Here is a 27,377-nt window from a genome sequence, read left to right as displayed (position 1 = left end):
AGTAAGATGGCTGCCTCTTTGAAAATTCCCACTGTGGCATGAATGCGCAAAAAACATGGAAGCCGTGACCTTTCCCCTTCAGGAACAATGTGTTTTTTTCATTCATGAGATGTGGCTTAATGAATAGATCAACTAAAATCCATATGATTTATTGGATAGGATTCATTTATTCAGATAAAGCTGGAGTGACCTCTTGTGCATCTCTGAAATAAAGGAGAAAACGCTTCAATAAAAATATGACAAAACAGAGAACAGAGTCAGGTAAAGATGCCGAGATTGACACAGATGCAAATTCAGAAGAAATAATGGTCATTGAAGTGGGAAGACAATACATTCTGTGTGCACACGTTGGTATTCGCGTAGAGATCTTTCTCACATGTGTGGGCTGAACCGCGCTGCTAGTGGACTTGGCCCCTCCACCCTGCCAAAGGGGCATCCCTAGGTATATCTACCCCTTTCCCCCATTCTACCACCCTTAGGAACCCCAAAAACCTACTGCCACTTCCCTTTGCCACTGGTAAGGCCATTTCATCCACGTCAGCATCTCTTTCCGATGTGTAGGACTTAAGGCACTTTCCAGAGAGGCAGGACCTCCTACCTCCCATCATCCATAAGAAGAGCTGGAGACTCTTGCTTTTTTGGGCTGCCGTTTCCAGAACGCCCTCTTTTGACCAGGGTTTTTGGGAAGCTGGAAGCCGAGAGAGAGAGAGAGAGAGAGAGAGAGAGAGAGAACTATTCCCAACCTCTGTCTCCAGTCAACAAGGACCAATGGGAATTGAGACCCTAGCAACACATTCAAGAAGAAGCCAATTGAAGAGAAGGTACCTTTGGATTGCATATTTAGAAATGTTAACAACTCTCTCACTGGCTGCTAGTCTGTTAGAAAGAAGAGAGAAATCAGAAGCGCCATGCTGTTGGTGGGATTCTGGGTAGCTGGAAAAGTTACTTGTCTAAGTTCTTTGCACACATGTCTCAGAAATACTCTGGCTATCCATGGCATATCGGGAGAAAACACTAATGTTAGAAAAAATTGAAGGCAGCAGGAATAGACAAAGAGAAGTCCCTAAAGGAAACTCTTGGCCTTCAGTTTGTGTGAGCTGTGGATAACAGGACATTTTGGAGGTCACTGGTTCATAGAGGCATCTTGGAACAGATGTGACTTGATGGCACACAACAACAACAACAACAACAACAACAACAGCAGCAGCAGCAGCAGCAGCAGCAGCAGCAGCAGCAGCAGCAGCAACAACAACAACAACAACAACAACAACAACAACAACAACAACAACAACAACAACAGAGATTGCCTGGAACCATCCCCTTCGTTTCTGTTCCCAGACTTCTCAGCTGCAACTGACGGCAACACTGTCCTTCTGCGATCCAAAATCTGGAGAAAGCGCTTTGGAAATGACAGCGTTTTGAGCCATGTAGGAAATAAAACACACAGCCAGTGGCTCTTGTGAGTCTTCCCTCCCCTTTGTGTTTCCCACTTAAAATGGCTTGTTTCTATCATTCTGTGCTTCTTGCTGCTTCCACCTTTTACCCTCACAGAAATCCCCCCCCCCGCCAACCTCTGTTGCTGGGGATTGAATTCAAACTGACATTGGTTGGAAAGAGGCGAGAGGGAAACGGAGGAGGGGGCAGGAAATGAAGGTGCCAGAAGTTGGAGCTTGCTGGCTAGTGAGTGGGGAGAGAAGAACAGAGCACCTAACAAGGGTGTAACTACAGGGGTAGAGAGAGGCCAGGCAATTAATTCACCAACACTCCGCCTCACAGAGCAAATTAAGTGCCAATTTTCTGCACTGCTGAAGAGTAAAGAATAAAGATGATAAATAACAGGAAGTTTGAGATGAAAAGAAAGAGCATAGGCATCGGCTGACTGGAGACAAGGTTCCCGACCTTTGGAGATCAGCCAGTGAAGCCAGTCTGTGGCAAAAATGCGTGGACGTCATCGCCCTCTACCGACCAGGCCACGACCAAGGGAATAAGGTGGCCCTTTGCAGAAATGTGAATGTGGTTTTTGTAGGGATAAAGGAATCACACTGTGAATGCTTTTTGTTTTCCAGACACCACAGGGAGCTGAGGGTATACTTGCAAAACACAGAAACCTGTCTCAGATCACTTCAGTCTCCCTGGACACTCTTTACACAATATGAAAGTTGCTATTCTGGAGAAGAAAAACTAAAGGACAAGAATCCAGAGAGAAACAGCTGAGATAAAATAAATACACATGCTGGATACTCATGTGAATGGATTGAATATCAGCCAAGACTTTTAAAGTCGATACCAAATGTAATACAGTGGACCCTTGACTTGCAGACGGCTTGACTTACAGACTTTTTGAGTTACAGACTTCTCTGGCCGCAAAATTTAGGTTTGACTTGCAGACCAGAAAAAAACCAAAATGGAACAAAAACGGCCTGTTACGGGATTAATCGGTTTTCAATGCACTGTAGGTCAATGGAGACTTGACCTACAGACTTTTTGACTTGAGAACCGCCTTCCAATACGGATTAAGTTCTCAAGTCAAGACCCCACTGTAATTACATTGTTATCCATAGTTATTTTCCTTCATAACTACCAGACTCATCTTTTTGGAACAAGGCCCAAAGGTAAAATCTGACATTCTCTGCATTATCACTTGTTACTCCTCTGTTGTTTCTTTTAATCATATTGCTGTCTATAAAACCAAGCTTCAAAGGAACTGTATACCGAACAGGATCAGAAATCATTACTAGGTGTGAAACGCAATCAGAAACCACTGTCCCTTTATCTTAGAGCCACTCATGAGTGTTTTGACCTGTAGTCTCTATATTCATTCTCATATATCTGAAAAAGTAGACTATGTTCCACAATAGGTGTCAAAAGATGTAAGGTTAACTTTGAAGCACACAAGGAGTTCCATCTTTCCATGGCTGGTAGAGTGAATTTAGAGTTAGGGGTACAAATCATTCAGAAGCTGGAAGATAGGAAAAGCAACTGAGGCTAGAGAGAGCTAAAGGTAAAGGAAAAGGTTCCCCTTGACAATTTTTTTGTCCAGTTGTGTTCGACTCTAGGGGTGGTGCTCATCCCCGTTTCCAAGCCATAGAGCCAGCGTTTTTGTCCGAAGACAATCTTCCGTGGTCACATGGCCAGTGCAATTTAGACACGGAACGCTGTTACCTTCCCACCAAAGTGGTCCCTATTTATCTACTTGCATTTGCATGCTTTCGAACTGCTAGGTTGGCGGGAGCTGGGACAAGCGATGGGCACTCACTCCGTCGCGTGGATTCGATCTTACGACTGCTTGGTCTTCTGACCCTGCAGCACAGAGGCTTCTGCGGTTTAGCCCGCAGTGCCACCACGTCCCCAGAGAGAGCTACGTCAGTGTAAACTCCCTTCACCACTCTGATTGCACTGACCGTGTCTGAAGAGGAACGGATGAAAGAATGGCAGCAATAGAAGGGGGCAGTCTACACAACCTTTGTAAAAACGCACCTGGCACCACACTGGCTCTCCCGCAGAGTCACCCAACCTACCTCCTCCGAGGAAAGTGGCACAATCCTCGGCTGCTTCACCTGCCTTGGAGTGAGTTCTCTGTTTTGGCTGCAGTGAACGGGGAACTCCTTTGGCGCTTGCCACCCTGAAACCCCTTGGAGGAAAGAAGGATGGAGTGGAGAGAGCAAGGGTTTAGGTGGGATGATGATAACAAGGTCAATAGTAATGAAGGCTACATGGAGCTCCCACCACCACCTCTTTTTGGTGAAGTGGTTCTAATGGGAGCTCCCTTTCCTTCTCTTCCACCCAGGAAAAATGCTGGTTCAAGAACAACTGGATCGCTTAGAGGTTTATAGGCATCTGAGTTGGGAGTTCGATTCCGCCCTGGGCCTCCTTGACAGAGGCTGGACTCAATGATCCATAAGGTCCCTTCCAGCTCTGCAGTGGTGGTGATGATGATGATGAGGAGGGGGATTTTGATCATCTTCCTAAAACACAAAGTGACCTGTGTTCCCTTCTTTCTTTTCCATGTGCATCTGCAAAATTCATATTCTTTTTTTTCCAAATGCATTTCCCCCTTTTTTGTAACTATTTCATTAAAGTGTAATGGGAAGAAAAAAAGTAACTGCAAGAGTTGATCTTACCTGTTTTAAAAGGAAGGCGTACCCGCCCCCTGCTTCTTCTTACACGTCTTCTTATCGCTCTGCCGCCTTCCTGGCTGCCTTGTGCTTCTCGAAATCCTGACTTTCATAACTAAGGGAAACATATTTTGGGGAGTACTCACTTCACATGTAGGTGATCAGGAAGGATGTGGAGGTTTTGGGGATACAATCCCACCCGGTTCCTGCCACACATCCAGTTTCCACACTTTTCAGTCCGCTCTAGATAGCTGGTGAATCAGACTTGCTCGCTTTCACAGAGCATTTGACTCATTCCTTGGCTTTGTGCACCTCCTGCTGGGCATTTTTTGTCTTTGCAGGGGTTCTGTGCCTTCATGCCAGTTTCCCTTGCAGCAGAGCTAAGGAGAAAAGTTGAAAATAGTGTGAATCTGAACACATCCATCTATAAATGAAGTTAAGCCATCTTAGGACCTCATCACATGGACCATTTGAATAGCTTCTTGTTCCTCACTTTAAAAATATCTATACATTTGTATGTCTGGTGACATACGGTAGTATATGTACTGATCACATGTCTATCTGTTCAGTCACTACATGTCTTGCCATTTGTAATGGTTCTGTGGGCTACCCATGCCACCTCATATAATTTTTATTTCTCATTTTGTTCTTATGTTCTATGTAAACCGCCCAGAGTAGGCACATTCTTGATGGGCGGTATATGCATATAATAAAATTAAATCAACCAACCAACCAACCAACCAACCAACCAACCAACCAACCAACCAATGTCCGTCCGTCCGTCCGTCCGTCCGTCCGTCCGTCCGTCCGTCCGTCCGTCCGTCCGTCCGTCCGTCCATCTATCTATCTATCTATCTATCTATCTATCTATCTATCTATCTATCTATCTATCTATCTATCTATCTATCTATCTATCTATCTATCTATCTATCTATCTATCTATCTATCTATCTTCTTTAGAAGAGAAACTGAGATTGTTTTGCGTTCTCCTTAAGGGAGCCAGATCTTCACAGCCCTTGGTCCTGCGCTTTTAACAGCAGCTCAACATGCCCCAAAATGTAAGAGAGGGTTCTCCTCACTCGGAATGCTTTGTCTCTATGCCAGAGAAAAACACCCGCTGAATGTCAAATGTACTCAGGACTCAGGTTATACTGATCAAAACAGAGGATGATAGCCAATATAGCTTAAGGTAGCTACTGGTTTGAAATCTAGGCCCACCATGGTGACTCTCCACTCTGCTATTCAAGGCTTTGTCTTCTTAGACAGATGCCACAAAATCCAGCCGATGCAGGATGAGTCAAATGATTCTTCACTCAAGGGTGACAAGCGCCGGATGTGCAGGACGTCCATCACAAGACTGCCTCTCTGCACAAGAATGGACTCTGAGTCACTGTCTCTCCGCATAAAAAAAATCCCTCTTGGTTCCCCAGGGTTTTCTCATTTTAGTAACACCATTTATGGGAATCATTCCAGTATCACTATGGTCCAACATCTGGATTCAGAAACTTTTCCCATTCTGCTCCAGATCACCCAGGGATATAGCTAGGGCAGTGTTTCCCAACCTGGGGGCCATAAACCCCAAGGGGATTGCAAAGTGTTTTCTGCAGGGGCCCAGGTTGCCTGATACGTGTTGTAAAAACAAAGGTAAAAAAGTTCCCCCCTTGACAATGACGTCCAGTCGTGTCCAGCTCTAAGGGCTGGTGCTCATCCCCATTTGTAAGCCAAAGAGATGGCATTTGTCTGTTGACAGTTTCCATGGTCAAAATTGCGATGTTCGGTGCAATGAGCAATCTTTTCTAAGTAGTTGTGAAGTTAATTTTTAGGGGGAATTTCCAAAGGGATTTGGAAATAACGCTTCCGTTCTCTGTCATCCCATAGCCCATGGTAAGGAAAAGTAAGCCACATAAAAACAGAGATTGTTTAAAACAGTTTTCAGAGTCTGTTACAACCATAACAAAACAAAAAACATTTGTAGTCATTTGTTTGAACCATAACAAAACAAAAGTACTACACCACCTTTTAAGACTAACCGATTTATTTCAGGGTAAACCTTTTTTGGAACTGCTGGGGTTCAGGGATTTAGGTCTCTGGCTGCGGAGTTGGATTTACAGTTTGATTCCTCACGGTGCCTCCTTGACAGGGGGTGGACTTGATGATCCATAGGGTCCCTTCCAGCTCTTCAGTTCTAAGATGATGATGATGATTCCAGTTCCTCGAGCTGGGCCAGAAGAAATGGCTTGTAAGGCATGAAAGGTCCCATTGAAAGTAATTGGTTGGTCTTAAACGTACCACAGACGTTCCATTCTGGTTTTTAAGCAACGGCAATGAATTCCTTCCCAGATGGAGCAAAAGGGAACAGGACTTCTTAAAAAGTAACTTTTCCAAGCCCCTGGCTCCAGTTTTACACTCTGGCCAGTCCTACCTTAAAGATTTTACTGGGGGGGGGGGAGTGGTGAAAGCAAACTTATTTCATTGTTTTATAAAAAGTTGGGAAAGAAAAAGCATAGCATCCATCCCGAATTTCAATGTGAGTTTTTTTTAATCCCCTTGTAGAGCGGCCTCTTGCTCTTAACCCAGCCAAGTGTGCATTTTTATAGCATGAGAGGAGTGCGGCTGTGGAGGGGAGGGGGAAACACACACACACACAGTCCAACCTGGATTTTAGGTTGTATGGCTCAAATTGCACAGATTCTTCAGCCGCAGGTCTTGTGAGCGGCTTTCGCCCCAGCCGTCTGGCCGGGGAAGATTCCCCAGGGGAACCATCCGTTTCCTTTGGCCAAAGATTACAAAACTTCCCTTTCCCTTCTGATCATAAGCAATGCTTTTTTTCTGACAGATGCCCCAAGCCCGGCCTGGCCCCGCCTGGGTTCGGCCCCTTCCTTCCGCAGCCCTGCTTCCCAGCTCGCCTCTCCCTGTTTCTGGGCCGTGTCTTAAGAAGTGAAGACCAAAGAACGTAAAGCCTGGGGGGAAAAAAGGTAGGATGCCATGAACTTATTTGAGTGGCGTGGGGGGGGGGAGTGGATCTCAAATAGTTTTGCCTTTAATTTGGATTGAATGTTTAAAAAGATGTGTGTGTGTGTGTTTTTTAAAGGTCTCCTTTTCCCCAGTTGCTAATTTTGATGGATGGAATCAGAATTCGGAGCCCAACAGGACCCTAAACGGAGGGGAACTCTCTTCTTGAGCTGCATTCCAAGAATCCCCCAGCCAGCATGACTGGTTAGTGGATTCTGGGAACTGTAGTCCCAAAGGAGAACTTCCCCAACCTCTGATGAAAACCTTTCAGAGTTTGGTGGATGGCATCTCCCATCATTCCCGATTAGGGACTATGCTGGGTGGGGCTGATGGGAGTATGAACCCCACAGCAGCTGGAGGGACACCCCTGCTCTTAATGTACGGGCAGGAGGGCTCGCTCCCTAATTAGCCAAATGGATCACTTCTGGGGGAAAGGGAGGAAGGAGATGCAGTTGCTAGGAAACCAGAATAGACTTTCAAGCCACTGATGTTGCCCTACGTCATGGCTGGTCACAGATGCCCTCCAGACCAGGAACAGTTGAGATTTTCATTTGCTTTCTTTTTCATAAGAATTTATCCAGCTCTTCAGATTTCTTTGTACTTGAAGTAGAAAAAACTTGAGATCTAACCGAATAAGGGAGAAACCAGCCCTTACAAGTCTGTCCTTTCACGCCTCGGGTGCTGAGCGCTTAACGTCAAAAATCTGACTTTGAATCCCTCTGGATTCAACTACATTGAGGCTAATCTTAGCTTCTGGAGAGGCATCTCATTTTTAACATCTATGTGTACAACCCATACAATATCTCCATCTTGGATATAGCTGTACATTTTTGAACCTGATAGAGATGAAGGGCAAAGACTTTCATTTTAGTACATTTTCAAAGTGTTTATCCAAATTTGTAGATTATTATGTTGGCTGTGTGAAAAAAATAATGAGGTTCTAAGCATTCAGATGTTGGAAAAGATAGCATAGTGTGTGTGTGTGTGTGTGTGTGTGTGTGTGTGAGAGAGAGAGAGAGAGAGAGAGAGAGAGAGAACAGAATACCATCACAGGTGGAACAATGAAGCAGAATAACTAGAAAGAAAGAGACTATAGGTTTGTGGGCATGAGTTTGGACTACATCCCCAGAATTCCCCAGGCAGCATAGCTAATTGGGAAATTCTGGAAGTTGGGTATAGTCCATAAACACAAATCTGCACACATCTAATAGAGACTGGTACATGTGGCCTATTAGGGACTGATCCAGCTTCAAGGAGTCACTCACCCAAAGTGGTGAATCCCTTTTACCTTTGTTGACTCTGGCATCAATTGCATGGCCCATGGTGGAGCCATTGCATATATTTCCCATAATACCTGGCAGCAATGCTACATCAGTGGGCACTGTGGGATCTTTGAAGGCAGATTCGTAGATGAGCTGCATTTCTTAACATGGGGAACACCAACAAGCACCAATGGTTGGTCTTGGTGGAGACCCCATTCTGACAGATTGCTGAAGGACTGGGTGCTGGGACATCAGCATGTGGCTTTCGAAACCCTGAAAACTTGATTCAACACTCTCCCCACATCCCTGTCTGACTCTCCTAAGAAGCTCTCCTCTGTGTCCTACCCTTGGGAGACCTATGGGAAAGAGTCTTCTTGCCTGTTACGCCCCGATTGTAGAATGTCCTCCTGTTAAGAGGCCCGATGGGTATCGGTATTCCTCTCATTTGGGCACCATGCTAAAACTTGGCCAGAATTTTTTGGGGGCGGGGGTCTTATTTTGGGAGCATGGCTTGCTTCTTGATCCATCAGTTTGGTTCTGCTTGACTTGTTCAATTGTTTTGAATTATTTCAGTCTGTTTGAAATCTTTGAGATTGGTTTGAGGTCCTTTTATTGATTGCACTTTGCTCAGAGACGGGCCAATGTGCATCAGGTTGGAAATGACTAAATAAAATGTGTCACATACCCTTCGACATGTTGCCACTGCAAGACAGAAACATCTGTGTAGGACTCCGAATCTCTTGCCAAAATGTCCCCCCCCCCAAATCCTTTGCTTTGCACTCGTTCTGCTAAAATGGCTCATCTTGAGGGGTGATGAGAGAGCACTTTTCAAATCCTTGAAAAGTAATCCTGCAGAGGAGGGACAGGATCTGTTCTCGATCCTTGCAGAGTGCAGGACACGCAACAAAGGGCTCAAGAGACAGGAAGCCAGATTTCAGCTAAATATCAGGAGATACTTCTTAACTGTTAGAGCAGTACAACAATGGAACTCATCACCTCGGGAGGTGGTGAGTGTCCCATTCAAGAGGAAACTGGACCACCCTCAGTCAGCTCTGCTTTGATTTGGGATTCCTGCCTTGAGCAGGGGGTTGGACTCCATGGCCTTAGAAGCCCCTTCCAACTCAGTGATTCTACAATTCTAGGATTCCTGCTTTGCTTTTTCTGTGCAAAGGAAATTCGACTGAAGAAGAAAAACTGAGTTTGAAGGAATGCTTTCCTGCATTGCTATAGGCACCATCCTGCAAGCCCTTAGATCTGCATTCCATAGTTTAGTCTATCTCCCGGTTTCAGTACATCTTTCCCATGCCATGTGTTGTTCCTGGAGAAAGAAAATGTGGGTTCTGAGGCATGCTTTGCTGTAACGTTGAATGGATCAGATCCTCGGTTTTGTACTCGTGACCTTGTACCACGTCTTGTCGCTCCGTGGCCTAGGGTGACCCCTGGCTCCACCTGGGCAAGGTCCGGCTTGACGCTCCACCAGTCCCAACGAACACCCCCTGCCACTGATCCTAGACTATGTTTTGATGAAGCATACCCTGGGAGGACTGGCTTCCGGGTGGATGAATTCTCTCTGCTTGGACATTACGTTGTTTCCCCAAGGTTGGTGGGGCTGTCTGTCGAACCGAAGGCCCGCCCCACGCGTTCCCCTTCGCCGGTCTTCGGTTTAGGTTGAGGAAATGACAAGCAAAAAAAGCCCTCCATGTGCCCGAGATGGGAAGGAGTGGGGGGGTGTTGAGTGATGTCACCCAGAACTCCATGGGTGCTCAGAGGCCCTCACCGGGTGGCAAAGGGTGTTCCCCAGAGACCTTTAAAGGAATGATGCATGTGGTGGAGAGACACCCAGCTGAGTCACCCTCCCCGGGAGAACCGAAGAAAGGCTCTCCGCAGGCAGGAGGGCGAAGGAACCATTTGGTTTGGCTCACACACCCCCCCGTGGAACTTTCCATGGTGTCGGCGGAGGACTAATCATTTCCATCTGCTTTCTTCGCCGGCACAGCCCGCTTTCGGAGGCAGCGCTGCTCAGGAAGAAAGCGCCGGCCGTAGAAGACGCCTGAGATCTTGGAGGTTTTGCTGCAAAGGGTGAGTTTGATGCTCTTTGTCCTTGTTTGTATTCAAAGTTTGTGAGAAACCCTTGGAGGGCGTGGTTTCCCTTCTTGGCTGCCCGGGGACAGCCTGGATCTCTCTCTCTCTGCCACTTGATTGCCGCATGGACTTCTGGCCACCATCCTGTTCCAGGAGCCTGCCTGGTGTTTGGCATCAGTGCTGCAGAAAAGACAGATGGATTCATCAAGGAGGTCTGGAAGAGTGTCGCATTTCAAAGGAAGGAAGGAAAGAAGCTATTTGAAAGACCGCCTCTGCCTCTAGGAGCTTGCCTTGGTGTTAAGATCATCAAGGGAGGCCTTTCTCTCCATCCCACCCCCCCCACAGGTGCACTTGGTGGGGACATGGGAGAGGGCCTTCTCTGTGGCTGCTCCCAGACTCTGGAACTCCCTCCCACTGGAGGCCACCCTGGCTTCATCTTGGGTATCCATCCTCCAGCAGGCAAAGACCTTTCTCTTCAGGCAGGCTTCCCCTTAAATAACTGGTTGACCAAGAGGAATTTTTAAAAGGAGCGTTTTATTCTAGGTTTTACTTGGGCTTTTAATGTTGTTCATATTATGAGTTTTAGTATGATATTTAATTAATGCTTTTTAATATTATAATTTATTATTGGGCTTATAACTTTGTTTCTTTTCATTAAAAAAGTGCTTGATTTTTTTAAAAAATACCGTAAGCTGCTTTGGATCCTTGTGGAGAATGGCAGAATATTAATATTACTAATAACAACAACATCATCAGGTAGAGAAGGTGTCAGAAAATGACAAAAGTCAAGATCTTGTGAGATTTCCGAATCCAAACGGATAGACACCTTGAACAGAACACACCAGAGGTAGTAGTAACAGAACGAAGAACTGTCGGGACCATTGACATTGTAATTCCAGGGGATGCCAGAGTTAAAAATAAACCACCTTGGATCCTTTTGGGGAGAAAGGTGGGATATAAATGTTTTAAATAAATGAATAAGAAAGAAAGAAAGAATTGGAAAAACTGACAAAAGCACAGAGATCTGGCCAGAGAAAGATCTCGCTTGTGGATGAAACACAGCTTAGTGGTCCCCGTCGTCATCGGGAGTTTGGGAACTATGTCAAGCCATTTCACGCAGTTGCAGATCTCAGAAATCACACCATCAGAGCTACAAAAAACAAAACAAAAAAACCAAAAAACAAATGGCAATATTAGGAACAGCGTACATCCTGCACCGATATTTAACATATACTGAGGTTTTTGGTTAAAACTTGTATCTGTTCGATAAGACCTGTCAATGTCTTTTGTGATCTTGATTGATTGGGCCTGGTGTTTTTGAATAATAGTAGCAACCACCATCTGGTTGCCTGCAGTTTCCCCATTGGCACTTTCCTGGCACTCTGGCATAACTGGGAACAAGTCCAGGATCTTGTGCTAGAGAACCTTTCAGATACAGTAGCCCCCCCCCCCCCCAATCCACAGAGGGTTCATTCCAGGGACGCTCAGAGATGCTGAGAAATGCAGATTGCATGGTCTCTGGCTCCCTCTCATGGCTAGTTCTAGTAACATCACCTTTAGAAATATATATCTCCAGGATTTTTCTTTTAATATTTTTAATATTTTCAGACTACAGATAAGTGAATCCTAGGTCCTGAGGATAAGGGAATCCTATTGTATTGTCATAATGTCCTTCCTTAAAGTTTCTTTCCTCCAAAAAGAGAAGCAGCACTTCTATTTCTTAAAGCAGTGGTCCCCAAGCTTGGGCCTCCAGATGTTCTTGGACTCCAGCTCCCAGAAATCCTGGCCAGCAGAGGTGGTGGTGAAGGCTTCTGGGAGTTGTAGTCTAAGAACATCTGGAGGCCCAAGGTTGGGGACCACTGTCTTAAAGGACTATGTTTCAAGACTGTAAGCGTACATGAGAGTCCAGAAACCCCGGAATTATGGATGCAGAATTTTGCTTCTAAATAATTTTTATTTCATTTGAATTATAGCAAGCTCCTAGTCCTCGTGGCTATGAAAATGTGCTTTAAACTGGATGGACATGCCGTGCTATAAGAGCTAGAAGCTGAATAGGTTTCCCAGAGATAAGTAAGGGATTCATATAGGTCTTATAGCAGTAAACCATGCAGCAAGAGAAAAGAGAAGTTTGCAGTCCTATGTTTTGCTTCAAAGGTGTCCAATTGGCCACTACAAGGGTAGTGGCCAACGATCCATTTGGTATTGGCTTGCACCATCATTCCCCAGGCTGTTATCCTCCAGATGTCAAAGACTACATCTCGATCCTCTCCAGCCAGTATGGCTGACGGGGTTCTGGGAGTCCTGCTCATTCACATCTGGAGGATGTCACATTAGGAAATGTTGGATCTACATTGACTGGAAACAGTGCTTTGGGCTTTCAACCAGCAGGCTCCTGGAGATAACCATGTTGTTATTTATTAATTTCACTTGAGGGCTTATAGATACATCTGCCTTATCAATATACTAGTTTGTCACAGATGGTTTCTGTATTTCCCACCACCATCACCATCCCTGTGACATAGTCCTTGGTTTGGAGGCAACAGGGACAAAACCCATGTCTTTCCAAATCTTTTTTTGCCCCTGCTGAAGTCATGGTTAATTTTGTTCCAGGGTTTGTTCCAGTGGGGAGTTTAGTACACCGGTGCCTCCTGTGTGGTTTATTTCATCACCAAAAAAAAGCCTCTAGTTAGAAATCTTTCTTTATCATATTTATTTTTTAAAAAATCACTCCAGAAAATAAGCAACAGAGAGCAGAGAATCGATTGCAAAATAAAAATAAAAAAACCCAAAGATCTCCCAAACAGAAACAGTTCTGGGGATGTAGCTTTTAAAACTTTGGTATCAGATCCTGGCAAGGATCCTTCTCCCTCTTGGCACCAGCTGAGACCAGTGGTGGCCACTGCCCCCAACCGGGGTGGAACTTCTGCCCTGTCTAGAAAAGCCCTGTGTCTTGCACACAAAAGGCAGCATCTCTTTTTTCAGGATAAATCCTCTTTAACTACTGCGGCTCCTTTGAAAGTTGGCAACCTGAAACAGCCTCTTGCTTCTTGTTTTTCTCTTTAAGGTTAAGGGCCCTGGCTTTGTTGGACAGACGGCTGGGTGGGGAATGAGTTCTTGCCGCTTGGCAGAACTCCCGGTTTCCGGAAGCATCATGCAAATACTTTGCAGAGAGAAATGATGGCATGCTTGGGATCTGAAGGGGACTGCGGTGGTTTTTCCAGAGCCAACCCGTTCTTGCTCCTTTTCTGGAGGGCGTTTGTCCAGAGATTGATTTGTCATGTGTTCTGGTTTCTTCAAACTGCATTTTTTTTTCTGATTGACTTTGTAGTTCCAAATGTTTTTAGCATTTTATGGACCTCGGGGCATCTGCCTAGGCTGAAAATAAGTATGATTTTTAGAGCGGTTACAGATAAAAATAGCTGCTGGCTGCTTTTAAAAACCAGAGTTCTTTTCTTCCAGTTAAAGATCTTTCTTTGTCTAAGCCAGACGCAGGAAAGTTGCCAAACTGTGTGGCCACTGCCTAGGCGACTTTCCTCCTTCCTATGTCAAGAAATGGCCGGGTTTGGTGTGGTTGTTGTTGTTGTTGCTTTTGCTCAGATTGTGTCACTGTAGTTTCCCCAAATCACAAAAATAAGTTATTTGAACGGAATTTGCATTAGAATTTTGTGTGTTGTGCTTCAAGTGGTAGGGAGTTCCATCAGCAGAGGAGACTCTGTTGTAAGAAAACACTGCTAGTGACAAAGGCTTGGAAGTATTTAATGCAAGTATTTAATGCAAGTATTTAATCATTCTTTTGGTAATGAAACTATCACTATATGTGTAATTTAGGAGGTAACTTCCTTTTGCAGTGTAAGTGTGACTTTTAAAGCCCTCTGCTTGGTCCTGAGGCACCTGTAGTACCAGCCAAGTTCATTGCCCGGGCATGAATTCTGAACGAACAACTTCAAGGATCCTGTTTGCTTTTTGTTTGTTTTTTCTTTTACTTTTTTTCTCTCTAAACTGGGCTGGAACTGAACTAAGAACTGGGCTCTCCTAAAGTAAGACACTTGGCCACCGCCCTGTACAGATTCAGTGAGCTAAGCTTTTTCAACCTGGAATCTGGAGATTGTTTCACCCCGGGCATCCCTGCGGTAGCCTGGAAATAAATATTTCCTGCTAGCAAAATGAATTAACCAACCTGTCTAGCAACCTGCATAAATATGGGATCCTCCTGCAAAGCCCCCAGTTCAAAGCAAAGGGTAAGCATTTCCATCATTCCCTGGATTTGCATGGAGCAGCACTTCTTCAGGGTGGAAAGAACAAAGAGCGCACAGAATTCCAGAGTGGATTGTGTCCCATACACCCCACAGTGAACAAATCATCTTCAAATAAATTGACCTTGTTTATTTATTAATGAATGATAGTCTTCCACTGTTGTTTCTGAGCTTGGGGGCTCATACAGAAATGTATTATTGTCATACAGAAGTAAATCAAATCACGGTGAAAGCCTCGTTTGCTTAATTTTCCTCTCTGACGAAGCTGGTAAATGCACAGGAGCAGAGCCAGCAAAAATGTTGGCAACCTTGGCCAAGATACAGTTCTATATTTCAGTCCAGGGGCTTCACGCCCTTCCCACTTGCTGCAGCCTTCTATAGCATCACACACACACACACACACACACACACAGAGAGAGAGAGAGAGAGAGAGAGAGAGAGAGAGAGAGAGAGAGAGAGAGAGAGATATTTTCACCAGATTCACTGCTGTGGCTTATTTTTCCCTTGGCCCCAAACTCAAATGATGAAAGAAACTTACAGTTTACCAGATTTTCTGCCCAGAAGCTCCTTTGACAATAAGAAGCAAGTTCAGGATGAACCAATCTCTTTATTGGATTGTGTAAAAAGTTGCGAAAAGGCAAGCTTTAGAGTTCAGCAGAACTCTTCATCAGAGTTTTACACCAAAGAGGCTGCAAAATTTGAGATTGAGGCAGAAAGTCTGAAAGCGAGCACCAAAGGCAATATAACTCAAATGCTCGGATTGCCCTTCAACCCAAATTTCTAAGGAAGGAGACACACCCAGGACATCTTAGGTTAAAATATGATAAGGTGCCACGTGGTTTTGTTCAGACCAAGGGGGGGTGAAATCCCTCTTCCAAAACTGCAAGTTTCTGTTGGACACCCAAACGTGATAAGACCATCTCTACTTGACGCAGTGTTCGGTCCTAGTCGAAAAGCTCCCCTGATTTGTCAATTTGCAGGGATCCAAGGTATGGCCTCATCCGGAGCAGGACCTGTGCCAGCTTCTAAAGGGGCTCAAGCGCCTGCGACTCTCCCCCCCCCCCCCTTTGAAGCGCCCTGCATCAGCCCGTCTCTCCCCTCCAGGCGCGCCAGATGCGCGCCTGGGATCTTTGCTGATAGATAGCCCAGGAGCGGAGCCAAGACCAAACAGTTGGCAACCCGCCCTGCTCTTCCTCCACCCGAGCCTCCCCCGGAGCGGCTCCTTGGGTTGGAGAGCAGGCCGACCTTCACCCCTCCCGCACCTGCCGGCTCCTCCTCTCCCGGACTTGGGCGCGTCCCTTAAGCCCGGAACTGCCCGGGGAACGGGGCGTCCCGCCAGCCTCTGGACGCTTTCCCCCCCCCCGCTGGAGCCGCCTGGGGGGTCCCCCAAAGGCATCCTTCGTCATCATCATGGGGGGATTCCAGAGCCGGACCGAGAAGGCGGCGGCGGCGGCGGCTTCTCCCCCTCCACTGGGGGCGAAACGAGAAGACCGTCCCAGGAGCAAACCGGGGGAGAGGGCCGGGTGAGTGCCAAGAAAGGCGAAAGGATCGGGACCGGGAGGGGCGGGAATTGCTGGGATGGGTGGAATTACGTTACCCTCCCCGTTACTTTTGATGCTTAAGAGCTAGAAATTGAGTTTTAAAGTTTGGCAAACAGAGCTACTTGGAAAGATGAGTATTGTTATCGAGGCTGACGCGCATGCAATCTTCCGGCTGTGGCTTAAAGACATTTTATTAAGAAAATGAGATGATGGGGGTTTCGGCTAAGTCGAGGGCTCCGAGGAAGAGGGGTTTGTCGGGGGGGGGGTGGAGGCGTGAAGGGCTCTCCGCTGCTGCACAAGAGCAGGCCGGAAGGCTAGAAGGGTCTTAAAGGGCCACCAAGTTGGATTGGGCATAAACCGGCGTGGACGGTAGCCACGCCTGAGGTCGGCTGGCGTTTACGCCCCGGCTGTGTGTGTACATGTGTGTGTCAAAAGGTAAATGAAATGCAGATACTTGGAGAGGAGAAATATCCCCCCCCCCCATCCTCCATGTTCTGAATAACTCTCTTAAGACCTAGTCCAGGATGGCTAGCCTTGAGGGGTCATGGAGTGTGCGGTTGAAAACATCTGGAGGACCAAAGTCCCCCCCCCCCCATAATAAGGTAGGAGAGGGGCTCTCCCCTCTTGCTTTGGGCTGGATGTGTTGTGAGCCATCCAGTTGCTTCTGACCTTATAAATCCCTGATTCCCAACCTTGAGGTCCCCAGATGTTTGTTCTTGGGACTCAAACTCCCAGAAGCCTTCACCATGACTTTTGCTGGCCAGGATTTCTGGGAGTTGCAGTCCCGGAGCATCTGGGGGACTCAAAGCTGGGGGCACTGCTGAATTAATGTTCTCCAGAAACTCCTGTCAATGAACTACAAGCACCTTACCCTGGACCTTGCAATGTATGGATTTTGTCAGCTCCTAACAGTTGTTGTTGTGGGTTGTCGAGTCACCTCCGACTCGTGGTGCCTCTAGGAATGAGCAACCTCCAGGATGTCCAGACCTCAGCCCCCCCTGCTCAGCCCTTGCAAACGCAAGCCTGTGGTTTCCTTTAGGCAGTCAATCCATCTCATGTTTGGTCTTCCTCCTTTCCTGCTGCCTTTTCCAGAGAATTCTGTCTCCTCCTAACAGTGTTTTCCCCAAACCTTGTGGTTAGAATTCATGATGCCCTGTCTCATGCTGGGTTTTTCCACCCTGCTGTAGTTGCCGTATCGCCTTCTTGAGCCACTTCGAAGGTCTTGGGCCCCATAAAACCAGCTGAGGGCATAACAGTGCTGCGTGTGTTTACTCGGGAGTAGGCGTCCTTTGTATTCCATGGGTGTTTAGGAGTTCAGCCAGTTAAACTGGCACCACAAATGCTGCTGTGTTTCTGTGGCATGACAGGCTTGGGCCACGATCTGTTCACCGCCCTTTCAGAGGTCAGGAGAGTCTTCCTTATTTTTGTTGCGACACGTCGTTCCCCCTGAGAAAGTGTCACAACAAAGCAGCTTGTCTTCACGTCAGCCCAGGGACTGCTGCCAGAGATAGGTGCCTCTGCCAGTAAAGAATTAGAGGGTTTCGTGAGGGAGGAATTGGTCCCTGGTTAGACTTCTCTGTGTCAATAAACAAATCATTTGGAAGGGCTTAACACTCTGTGATAAAGCACGTGGGTCCTAGCATGAATTGTCTCCAAAATAGATCTGGGGGGAAAAAGTGATTGGAAATCATGTTCAGTCTTCTGTTCATTAAGCAAACTTAAGACCTGGCTCTTTAGGCAGGCTTTCCCGCCTGTCATCCCTTGAATATTTCCCTCCCATCTTGAACTATATTACTATTGTTGTTTTATTTTATTATATTGTTTTTATTGTTAGCCACCCAGAGTAGACTTCGGTCTAGATGGGCGGGGTATAAATTTAATAAATTAATAAATAAACTCTGGAGGTTGGCTTATAACAAATGTATGTCGGTTTTCCCCTACACCGTATCCTTCAAATGGCTTGGACTACAACTCATATCATCCCCGTCGGAAAAGCTGGTGTGAACTAGATTTAGAGATCAGAAGGTTACATTTTAAAGAGTATCATAATTTGCTCGGCTGGCTGGATAGCTCAGTGGTTTCAGATGTGTCTGGCTACAAAGCCAGAGGTTGGGAGTTTAATTCCACACTTGTGCCTCCAGGGAGAAAAACCAGCCTGGGTGGCCTTGGGCGACCTGCACAGTTCCACAGCGCCTCCAGTGGGAGGGAAGGGTAAAGCACCTCTGTGTATTCTGTACCTGGAAAACCACGGAAAAGGGTTGTCATTAGTTGGAATTAACTGGATGGCATGCTATTATTGTTCTTATTATAATTTGCTGGAATCCTGTTGGTAAGAGCAGGGATCCCCAACCTTTTTCACCCCATGGACCAGCTGGGGAAGGTGGGGCACCCCCGCACTCATGCACATGTGCAAACACACACTCTCTCTCTTCCAAATGAGTGCACACTCATGCACATGTGCAACTGGTGGTGCTGCACTTGTGCAGGCGCTCATGCGTGTGCACAAATGGTGGCACAGCACTCGTGTGGGCATGCTGGAGTGTGTGCACATGTGCGCATGAGCTGTGGGGGGGTGAGTGCATGCGGGGGTGGGTGGGAGGTCTGTCTCTGTGGCCTGGTCCAGCTCATGCCATGGACCAGCACTGGGCTGTGGACCGGGGGTTGGGGACCCACTGAATCAGTGGGGATTTAATGAGTCGATCCCCTAAATTCCATGGAGTCAAATGGGCTTACTCACCACCTACTATAAGTAAGCTACAACTGGAGTAGGCCCATTTGAATCAACGGGACTTTGAATTGGCTCATCAAATATCTGCTTATTCAGTGGACCTCTTCTAGTGTGACTTGCTATGGTAAGCAACAGGATTTCAGCCATTGTGTTAGTCATCAATTCTGACAGCCAGGTCACTCTTCGCCTTATGCTGTCCATTTTTGCCTTGGGGTAACCTTGCCACAGATAAATACATGAAAATAAACTCTAGTTCCCTCTAGGGGCCAATTCTGATATAACACCTTCAAAATATTTATTGAAATAGTGACAAAACCAAAGTATGCTGTTTTTAAACCACTTAGGATTGATAAGAGAATGGCATGAAACCTTGAAAAAACGTTAACATTCCCCTGCTAATTATAGCTAAATAACTCAGATTATTACCTACTGATTGCTACTATTATTCTCTACTAATTCCCATATTAATTATAGCTAAATAACTGAGATGTAACTTGTTACTCTTTAAAAGACCATTTGTAACTACTACTTGTAACTACCCAACATTCACTAGTTCTGGGTAACTGTTACTTATAATGGGTCACTTCCAAGCTCTGTGCTATATAAACCAGTGGTGTAACACAGCATGCAGAACATGGGGAAGATATCATATTTTCCATGTATAAGACTATACTTTTGTCTAAAATCTTTAGACTAAAAATTGAGGGTCATCTTATACACAGAAGTAAACTGAGGAGAGAACAAAAACAAGTGGAGGGGAAAGCAGGGATCAAAGCGATCCTGCAGCTTTGATCCCTTTCCCCCTACAGTTGCTAAGCCCCTCTTAGATTTCTTAATTTTGGATTAGAAAAGTGGGGGGGGGGCTCTTATACATGGGGGGCATCTTATATACAGAAAAATATGGTAATTTTGTAGATTACATCTTGCAGAATCCCTAGTCACTGGAAACATCCATTTACCTGGAAAAAAGAGGTCTGTGGGTTAGGTCTGCTGAAATGTAACCTTGCTTGCCTTCTTTCCTTCCTGCCTCTAGCCTCTCTCTCCAGGTGGCTCTTGACGGGGAGGCCAGCTGACATAGTGAACAGATTTCTTGAGGGAAGCAAGTGGAGGGTTCAAAACCCCATCCTGGACATCCCGCTTGCACTCTTTGGAACATATGCAGCCCATCTTCCACGCTGAGTGCCTGGGAAGGGTCTCTGTTTAAACATACAGACTGTAGCTTTCTGTGCGAATTGAGGCAGGCTTCTGAGTTTGGGAAGACACCTAATCACTGAGTAGATCTAGTCCCCAGAAAGCAGTCCTACAGATTTCAATGGACATTCATTCCGACTAAATACATTAAAGACTGTAAGCTCGTGACCTGATGCTGTGCCGCATCACCTTTTTTTTTTTTTTTTGATAGGTCAGGTTTGAAAATTAGTAAGCTGTTGTCAGTGCTGTAACCCAGTGCTATAAAGGAAATATTTATTTATATGTTACCTTATTCCCCATAGGAGGCTCAAGGCAGCTCATAGTCAGTTAAAACTATATGATCATTACCCATGAAAAACAACATTAAAACAATAATAAAACATGTAAACCTATAACAGTATTAAAACCACAATTAAAAAGCAATATTGGAAACATTTTAAAAAACTGTGAATGCAATCAATAGCAAGGTTTATAGCTTAAAAGCGTGCCTGAGACGGAAGCTCTTTGGCTGGCAATGGAAGGAGTCAAAGGAGGGGTTCCCGTCTGGCTTTTCTGGATGGTGGATATCAAAGCCTAACAGTAGCCAAGCTAGCTTTGTGTTTATTCTATTTTTACTCTCAGGAATGGGGAGAGCGATTTGTGGGATGTTGTCTCATGCATTATAGCTTTGGGCTACTGTATACCTTGAATCGAGGGATGTGGTGGCGCTGCTGGTTAAACCACTGAAGCCTCTGGGCTGCAAGGTCAGAAGACCAGCCGTCGTAAGATCGAATCCACGCAACAGAATGAGCTCCTGTCGCTTGTCCCAGCTCCCGCCAACCTAGCGGTTCAAAAGCGTGCAAAATACAAAAATGTGACTAGATAAATAGGTACCACCTCGGTGTACGGCGTTCAATATCTAGTTATGCTGGTCATGTGGCCACAGAGGATTGTCTTTGGACAAACACTAGCCCTGTGGGTTGGAAACAGAGATGAGCACCACCGCCTAGAATTGGACATGACTGGACAAATTGTCACGGGGAACCTTTACCTTTACGCCTTGAATCAAGTAGATAAGAGGGTGACCACTGCTCAGGAAGCACATGCCTAGGGACTTCCCTGAGGAAATCTAATGTCATAGCCTGTTTGTTCTTATGCTTCGGCTTAAAGATCTCACCAGCTTCTGAACTGCTGAATTAGTTTGTTGCGAGGCTGAAGAAAGCTTTGTCCACCCCATCAGCCTTCTAAAGAAACTGCATGCCATCAAATCAATTGTGACATATGGCGATCCTTTTCAGGGTATTCCAGGAAGAGAATACTCAGAGGTGCTTTACCCTTCCCTTCCACTGGGGGTGCTGTGGGACTGTACAGCTTGCCCAAGGCTACCCAGGCTGGCTCTTCTCCCAGGAGGCACAAGCGGGGAATCAAACTCCCAACCTCTGAACACTGAGCTATTCAGCCAGCTATTATTATTCTAAGGAAAACAGGATGCAAAAAGAACTAGTATGAATTGATGGCTGCACCTCCAGAAATTGTTTAGAAAGGAATGCCAGACCCTCCAATAGGGAGCTAATGGTGCTCATTAGCTTAAGCGAGTTTCCTTCTAGCATTCTCACTGCCAGTGCCTGTTAATTTGGTATACTGTTAATTTGGTGCAAAGGGTCTCTGGGTGGAAGTTTAGAGCTGCAGGAGAGCAATGGGTAGTTAAATACCTGCCATTCTGCTTCCTTCATGGCTTGCCATTGTATGACATTCATGCCTTCCCTGTACAGAAAATGGTATTTGGTTCATTCTCTCAAGGCTCACTCATTGGCTGTCTCCTAGCAACCAGATGCTGGTGACGAGGGGCACACCAAGAGAAGGAAATGCCATTTTCCTTAATCAGAAGTTCCCACATGGTCTTGGACTCCTTAACGGGAATGTGGACATTTAGACAACATACAGAGAAATGCGGCAGCTGTGTGCTTCATAAAAGCATCGCATGAACCCTTTGTCTTTTCAGTTCTGATGCAACCAGTACATCTGGTTTGATTGTCGCTAAAAATGTCAGTTTTGCACTGGGAATAAGACCTGAGTGGTTTTTTGTCAGTTTTTCTGCATCTAAGAAGAACCATAATATGAAAGAAGCTGTGTAAGGAGCATATTGTTTTCACGTTTAAATCCTTCTACAAGTAGAAAACTGGCCGATCCCATATACATTCTGAGGTAATCATGGATTAGCATCAAGATGTCACCGAGGCAAGGAGTGTGTGAGAGGGAATTGAGATTTCATTGGCACCTTGATGATGCTGAATCCAAGGTCTGCCCAGTAGAGATTCATGATCATCATTGTCTTAGGATTGTGGAGCTGGGAGGGACCTTATGGACCTTCATCAAGTCCAGCCCATCTCAGGGAGGCCCCGTGGGTGAACTGAACTCGCAACCTTTGGCTCCGCAGCCAGAGACCTGAGCCATTGAGCGATCTAGGGTTGCCCCCTCCAGCTCTATTTGCATGCTACTACATCTTGCCGGAGCTGGAGGAGACTCTTGAGAGTCCCCTGGACTGCAAAGAGAACAAACCTATCCATTTTGAAGGAAATCAGCCCTGAGTGCTCATTGGAAGGACGGATCCTGAAGCTGAGGCTGCAATACTTTGGCCATCTCATGAGAAGAAAAGACTCCCTGGAAAAGACCCTGATGTTGGGAAAGTGTGAAGGCAAGAGGAGAAGGGGACGACAGAGGATGAGATTTTTGGACAGGGTCATTGAAGCAACCAACATGACTTTGACCCAACTCTGGGAGGCAGTGGAAGACAGGAGGGCCTGGCGTGCTCTGGTCCATGGGGTCACGAAGAGTCAGACACGACTTAACGACAAAGCAACAACATCTTACCAGCCTATAGGAAATGCACAGCCCGGTCCTGTGCAGATTTAACCTGACAAATGTCTGCTGAGTGCAATGGGACCAACGTCCAAGAGAATGTGCATCTTGCAGCTATGCTTTTTTTGTTGTTTCTGTGATCATCCTGCTGTGGAACAGCCCCAAGTCATCCTGGGTTTGTTCTCAGACTTCCTCAGTACCACCCTGGGGCCTTTCCTCACTCCACTGTTTCTTAGCAACAGGACAAAAAAATGTTATGTAACTACAGTTGCAGGAAAAACTCTCGTGCTGAAGGATGTGCTGGTGATGATAAGCAGATCACAAAAGTTTGCTTTCAGTGGCTCGGAATTCTCCCTCAAGCCCCCCCCCCCAAACTGCACATTTCATTGTTTGAACTCCAAAAAGGAGAATATGCCCCCTCTCGCAGCTGATGCTTTTGGAAAAGTCATCTCAAGGCTCCTCCTAGTGAGCATAATTTCTAGATGCAAAAACATCACTTACCACCACTAGATTTCAGATACTTCCTTGTTTACATCATTACAACAGATTCATTGGGAGATGAGTGGCTACTATAATAAAAGAGGCACATGGCTATGTTTATACACAATGAAAAGCCAGGTGGTGATTCATTGTATCCACATTACTTACAGATCAAACAGCAAACTGGAAAACATGACGGCTTACTACAATACATTTCAACAGAGTGAAAGAGACACAGAGCAGAGAGGCGGGGCTGTCTTTGAATTCAAAGGCAGGGAAGGAATGATTGGTCAGCCCTGGATAGATTGATAGTCACCCCAGCCAAGAAAGGTCCCTGCCAGCCAAACCTGCTACAGGCAGCATGCGAGGTTGTAAATAATAATAAAAAACAACTCCGACAAATTCCATCTTGAGCTCCCTACAAGAAAGATGGACACAGTTGTAATAAAATAAACAGTCTCCATGGTAGATGAGTCTTGGCCTAACAATCTCTCTCTTTTTAAATGCTAGATCTAAAACTTAGGAACAAATTCAGAGCTAGATTTCCTGCTGAACAATCTGAGCATCCTCTGGGATGGGGAGAAAAGGCTTGGCAAAGTACGGTTTTGGACTACAGTGCCCAGACTCCCCCAGCCAGCTGGTAGCACACACAAAAAGTCATTTTTTGAAAGTTTTGCATTTTGGCGGGCTAGCTCTTCTCCCTTACTCCTGACTCCTCCTCTTCCTTGTCTGACCCAACGACATGGCTGCAAATCCCTGCCTCCTTTTTGATTGACCCTCTCTGGGGTCTCCATTCAGCACGGTTTGGTTTAAAGGAATTTTCCAAGCCGTGGTGCTTGGTGGTAGCTGGGTGACGGCTTCTGCCTTCTCCAGTCTCTGCAGCGTCTGGTCTCTCAGGCCCCCGGCAGGCATCATCATCGCAAGCATCAGGTTTTTGTGCCGGCCACCCAACTGTAAGCTGTTCCCATGAAGATGCTTTAAAAAAACACAACAGTCCAGACATCGGTCTCATTGGCATGACAGCTATGAAGGTGGCCGGTTATTCTGCCAAGCAAATGGAATTCAAAAACATGAAAGGAACGGAGCTGCTTGAAACCATACTGCAGTCCTCCTGGGCCTTCAAGACTTGAGAGGAAGGAAAGGCTGGGTTATTCAGCAGAAAAGGAAATGCATGCTGTGTAATGATTTTTTAAAAAAGAGCTTTGTGCAATTATTAGAGCCATTCTCTCTTCCCAGAAAATTTCCCACAGACTCAGCTACTTCCTTTAAGCATTGGGAACTGCAACACCATTCTCGTGTTGGTCTTCCAGAAAACAATTTCGTACGCTCCAGCTGAGAGCTGGGGAAAGTTACTCCCCACCCCCGCATAACAAGTTCTAGAGTTCTGCTGTCCGTACAGCCCAGGGAGCCTTCCAAGCTGTATGGATGGAATAAAATCAGGAAGACAGCAGTGAGTTGCATGTTCAGGTTGCTTGGATGCAAAACTCTCTCTATCACACACACACACACACACACATACACACACGCACACGCACACGCACACGCACACGTGCACATGCAGCACAATAGCTGTGCCTGACATAACTGGGGTCCTAAGTTCCCTGAACGCTCTCCATACCACGGGGAGAGTTGGTGATTGAAGAGATTATGCTGCAGGAGGATCTTCTAACTCCAGAACTGTAGAGTTTAAAAACAATTGACAAAGATGGGTCCGGTGCTGGCCAAGACAATCCACTCCGTTGTCAGAAAGTTCTTTCCAAAGTTTACTCAGAACCTCCTTTCTTATAATTTGAATCCATTGGTTTGGGCTCGAGGTGTTCTCGGAATAGAAGTAAGCTAGAACAGCTTTCTTAAGGAGGAGGATCTCACCTGCAACAGAAACTGAGAACCGACTTTCAGAATGCACATTGCATGCTGTTATTTATTCTTAGTTCTACTGTAAGGCAGATTTTCTAACCCAGGCTGGATGGAACCTTTTTGTGCTGGGGTGACGGTCAATCTATCCAGCACTAAACAATTTCCCCCTCCTGCTTCTGAATTCCAAGAGAGCCCAGCCTCTCTGCTGAGTGCTTTCCCCCCCTCTTTTGAGTTTGTTGAAATCTGTTGTTGAAAGTAGTCGTGCTTGTCAGTTTGCTGTTTGATCAGTTCAATTGTGAGTGATGAAGCTTTTTATTCTTTCTCTTACAAAAGTTGCAGAGCGGGTTTTTGGTCTCAGAGTGAGCTATAGAGACTGTAATTGCCAGTTGACGAGAAAAGGGGGTGGACTAATCTGAGGAACTTGAAGCTATTTTGCTCTGTGAATCCTTGTAGCACTTTTGCTGTGCAGCCAGAAGAATTTAACCAGAAATTGAAAACTCTACAACAAGAACTTATTGGCTGAAGACCATTACATCATGGTTTAGTACTGCTGGATTCAAAGTCAGAACAACCATATTGATATCAACCTCCAGTATGAAAGGGACCACCATGAGAACAGTAGTTCTCAACTTTTGGGCCTTCTCAGTTTTTGGAACGTTGACTCCCAGGAGATCCCTCACTGTGGGGTTATGCTAGCTGGAGTATCTGGAGGGCCAACAGATGGAGAACTATCACTCAAGACCATATCCTCGGAGCATTTCAAACCTTCAGCTGATTCTGAGTATATTACTCCAGTAATTCTTTCAACAGCCCTGCAAAGCAAGTTAGAATCATCATTATTGCATTACAGACGGGGAGGGAGGTAGAATAGTGAATAAGGAAGAGAAGCTGCAGTAGGATAGGCAAGCTCCTTAGTATTTATCTAAAACAAATAGACTGAGTGTCGAATATTGTTTTAAAAATGCAGCGTGTTAGGCGAAAACATTTGGTGCCTGATACAGAGCAGTAAATGGTCCCTGCACTCGCTCATCAAGGGGCTGAGATCCCAAAGGTAAAGGTCCCCCTTGACATTTAGTCCAGTCATGTCCGACTCTAGGGGGCAGTGCTCATCCCCATTTCCAAGCCATAGAGCCAGCATTTTGTCTGTAGACAGTTTCCGTGGTCACGTGGCCAGCATGACCAGACACGGAACACCGTTACCTTCCCACCATGGTGGTACCTATTTATCTACTTGCATTTGCATGTTTAAAAACTGTTAGGACAAGTGACGGGAGTTCACTCCGTTGTGTGGATTCGATCTTACAACTGATGGTCCTCTGACCTTGCAGCACAGAGGCTTCTGCGGTTTAACCCACAGCGCCGCCATATCCCTAACTAAGATATTTTGGCATATAAGTCCAAAGAAAGGAAAGGAAAGGAAAGGAAAGGAAAGGAAAGGAAAGGAAGAAAGGAAGAAAGGAAGAAAGGAAGAAAGAAAGAAAGAAAGAAAGAAAGAAACCCACCCCACACAAAACAGCCAACATCTCCTGCATCCTTGGCTGTAAATCAACAAATAAAACAATGTGATGAATTGACATGTCACTTAAAACCTTCCGATGGAGGCAGCTGCCTCATTCTGTTTAATAGCACAGTTGGCCCAGTCCTGATATCATGAAAACTGTCATGCTGTGTAACTATACCTTTTGAATTGGATGATTTAAAAATATATACTGTATACATATCATTTGTTCATATGCAACTTTGATAGCTTTATATTAAATTATGTTTGCACTGGTAGCAGTTTACTATTTTTTTTTCCAGAGTGCAGTGAGAATATTCAGCTGACATTTTCAGCTATAGTTGTACTTCTCTGAAAAATCAAGGTCGTGGCCTCAATCACTTTCTTGCAAGGCGGAGATATTCCAGCATTAGGAACAACATGGTTACTAATGTTCTCTGCGCTCTTTCCTGGTTTTTGAATGTGCATGAATTTTGACAACGCCTTCCTCTTTTCTCTGGCATTTAGATGGGGAAAGATG

At 45.7% G+C, this 27,377-nt stretch overlaps 1 protein-coding gene across 2 annotated transcripts in view; it reads left to right on the top strand.

The window, feature by feature from the left end:
* The first annotated feature begins 6,999 nt into the window (after window positions 1-6,999).
* Window positions 7,000-27,377, top strand: part of TACC1 (transforming acidic coiled-coil containing protein 1) — a 77,346-nt gene continuing 56,968 nt past the window's right edge. Inside the window, exons 1-2 of one of the 2 annotated variants that reach the window (XM_078379654.1) lie at window positions 7,000-7,090; window positions 10,386-10,468. Coding sequence is in view for 1 of the 2 variants with exons in the window: in XM_078379655.1 (XP_078235781.1) it covers window positions 16,135-16,247 (113 nt within the window). In the remaining variant the exon portion in view is untranslated. Of the gene's footprint in view, window positions 7,091-10,385; window positions 10,469-16,007; window positions 16,248-27,377 lie in introns of those variants that run through there. The other variant, XM_078379655.1, reaches the window with a different exon arrangement.

The sequence above is a fragment of the Pogona vitticeps genome, chromosome 8 (genome assembly GCF_051106095.1).
Source record: "Pogona vitticeps strain Pit_001003342236 chromosome 8, PviZW2.1, whole genome shotgun sequence".
Taxonomy (NCBI): Eukaryota; Metazoa; Chordata; class Lepidosauria; order Squamata; family Agamidae; genus Pogona; species Pogona vitticeps.
Note: the sequence above shows the minus strand (reverse complement) of the source record. Positions and strands in the feature narration are given on the sequence as shown.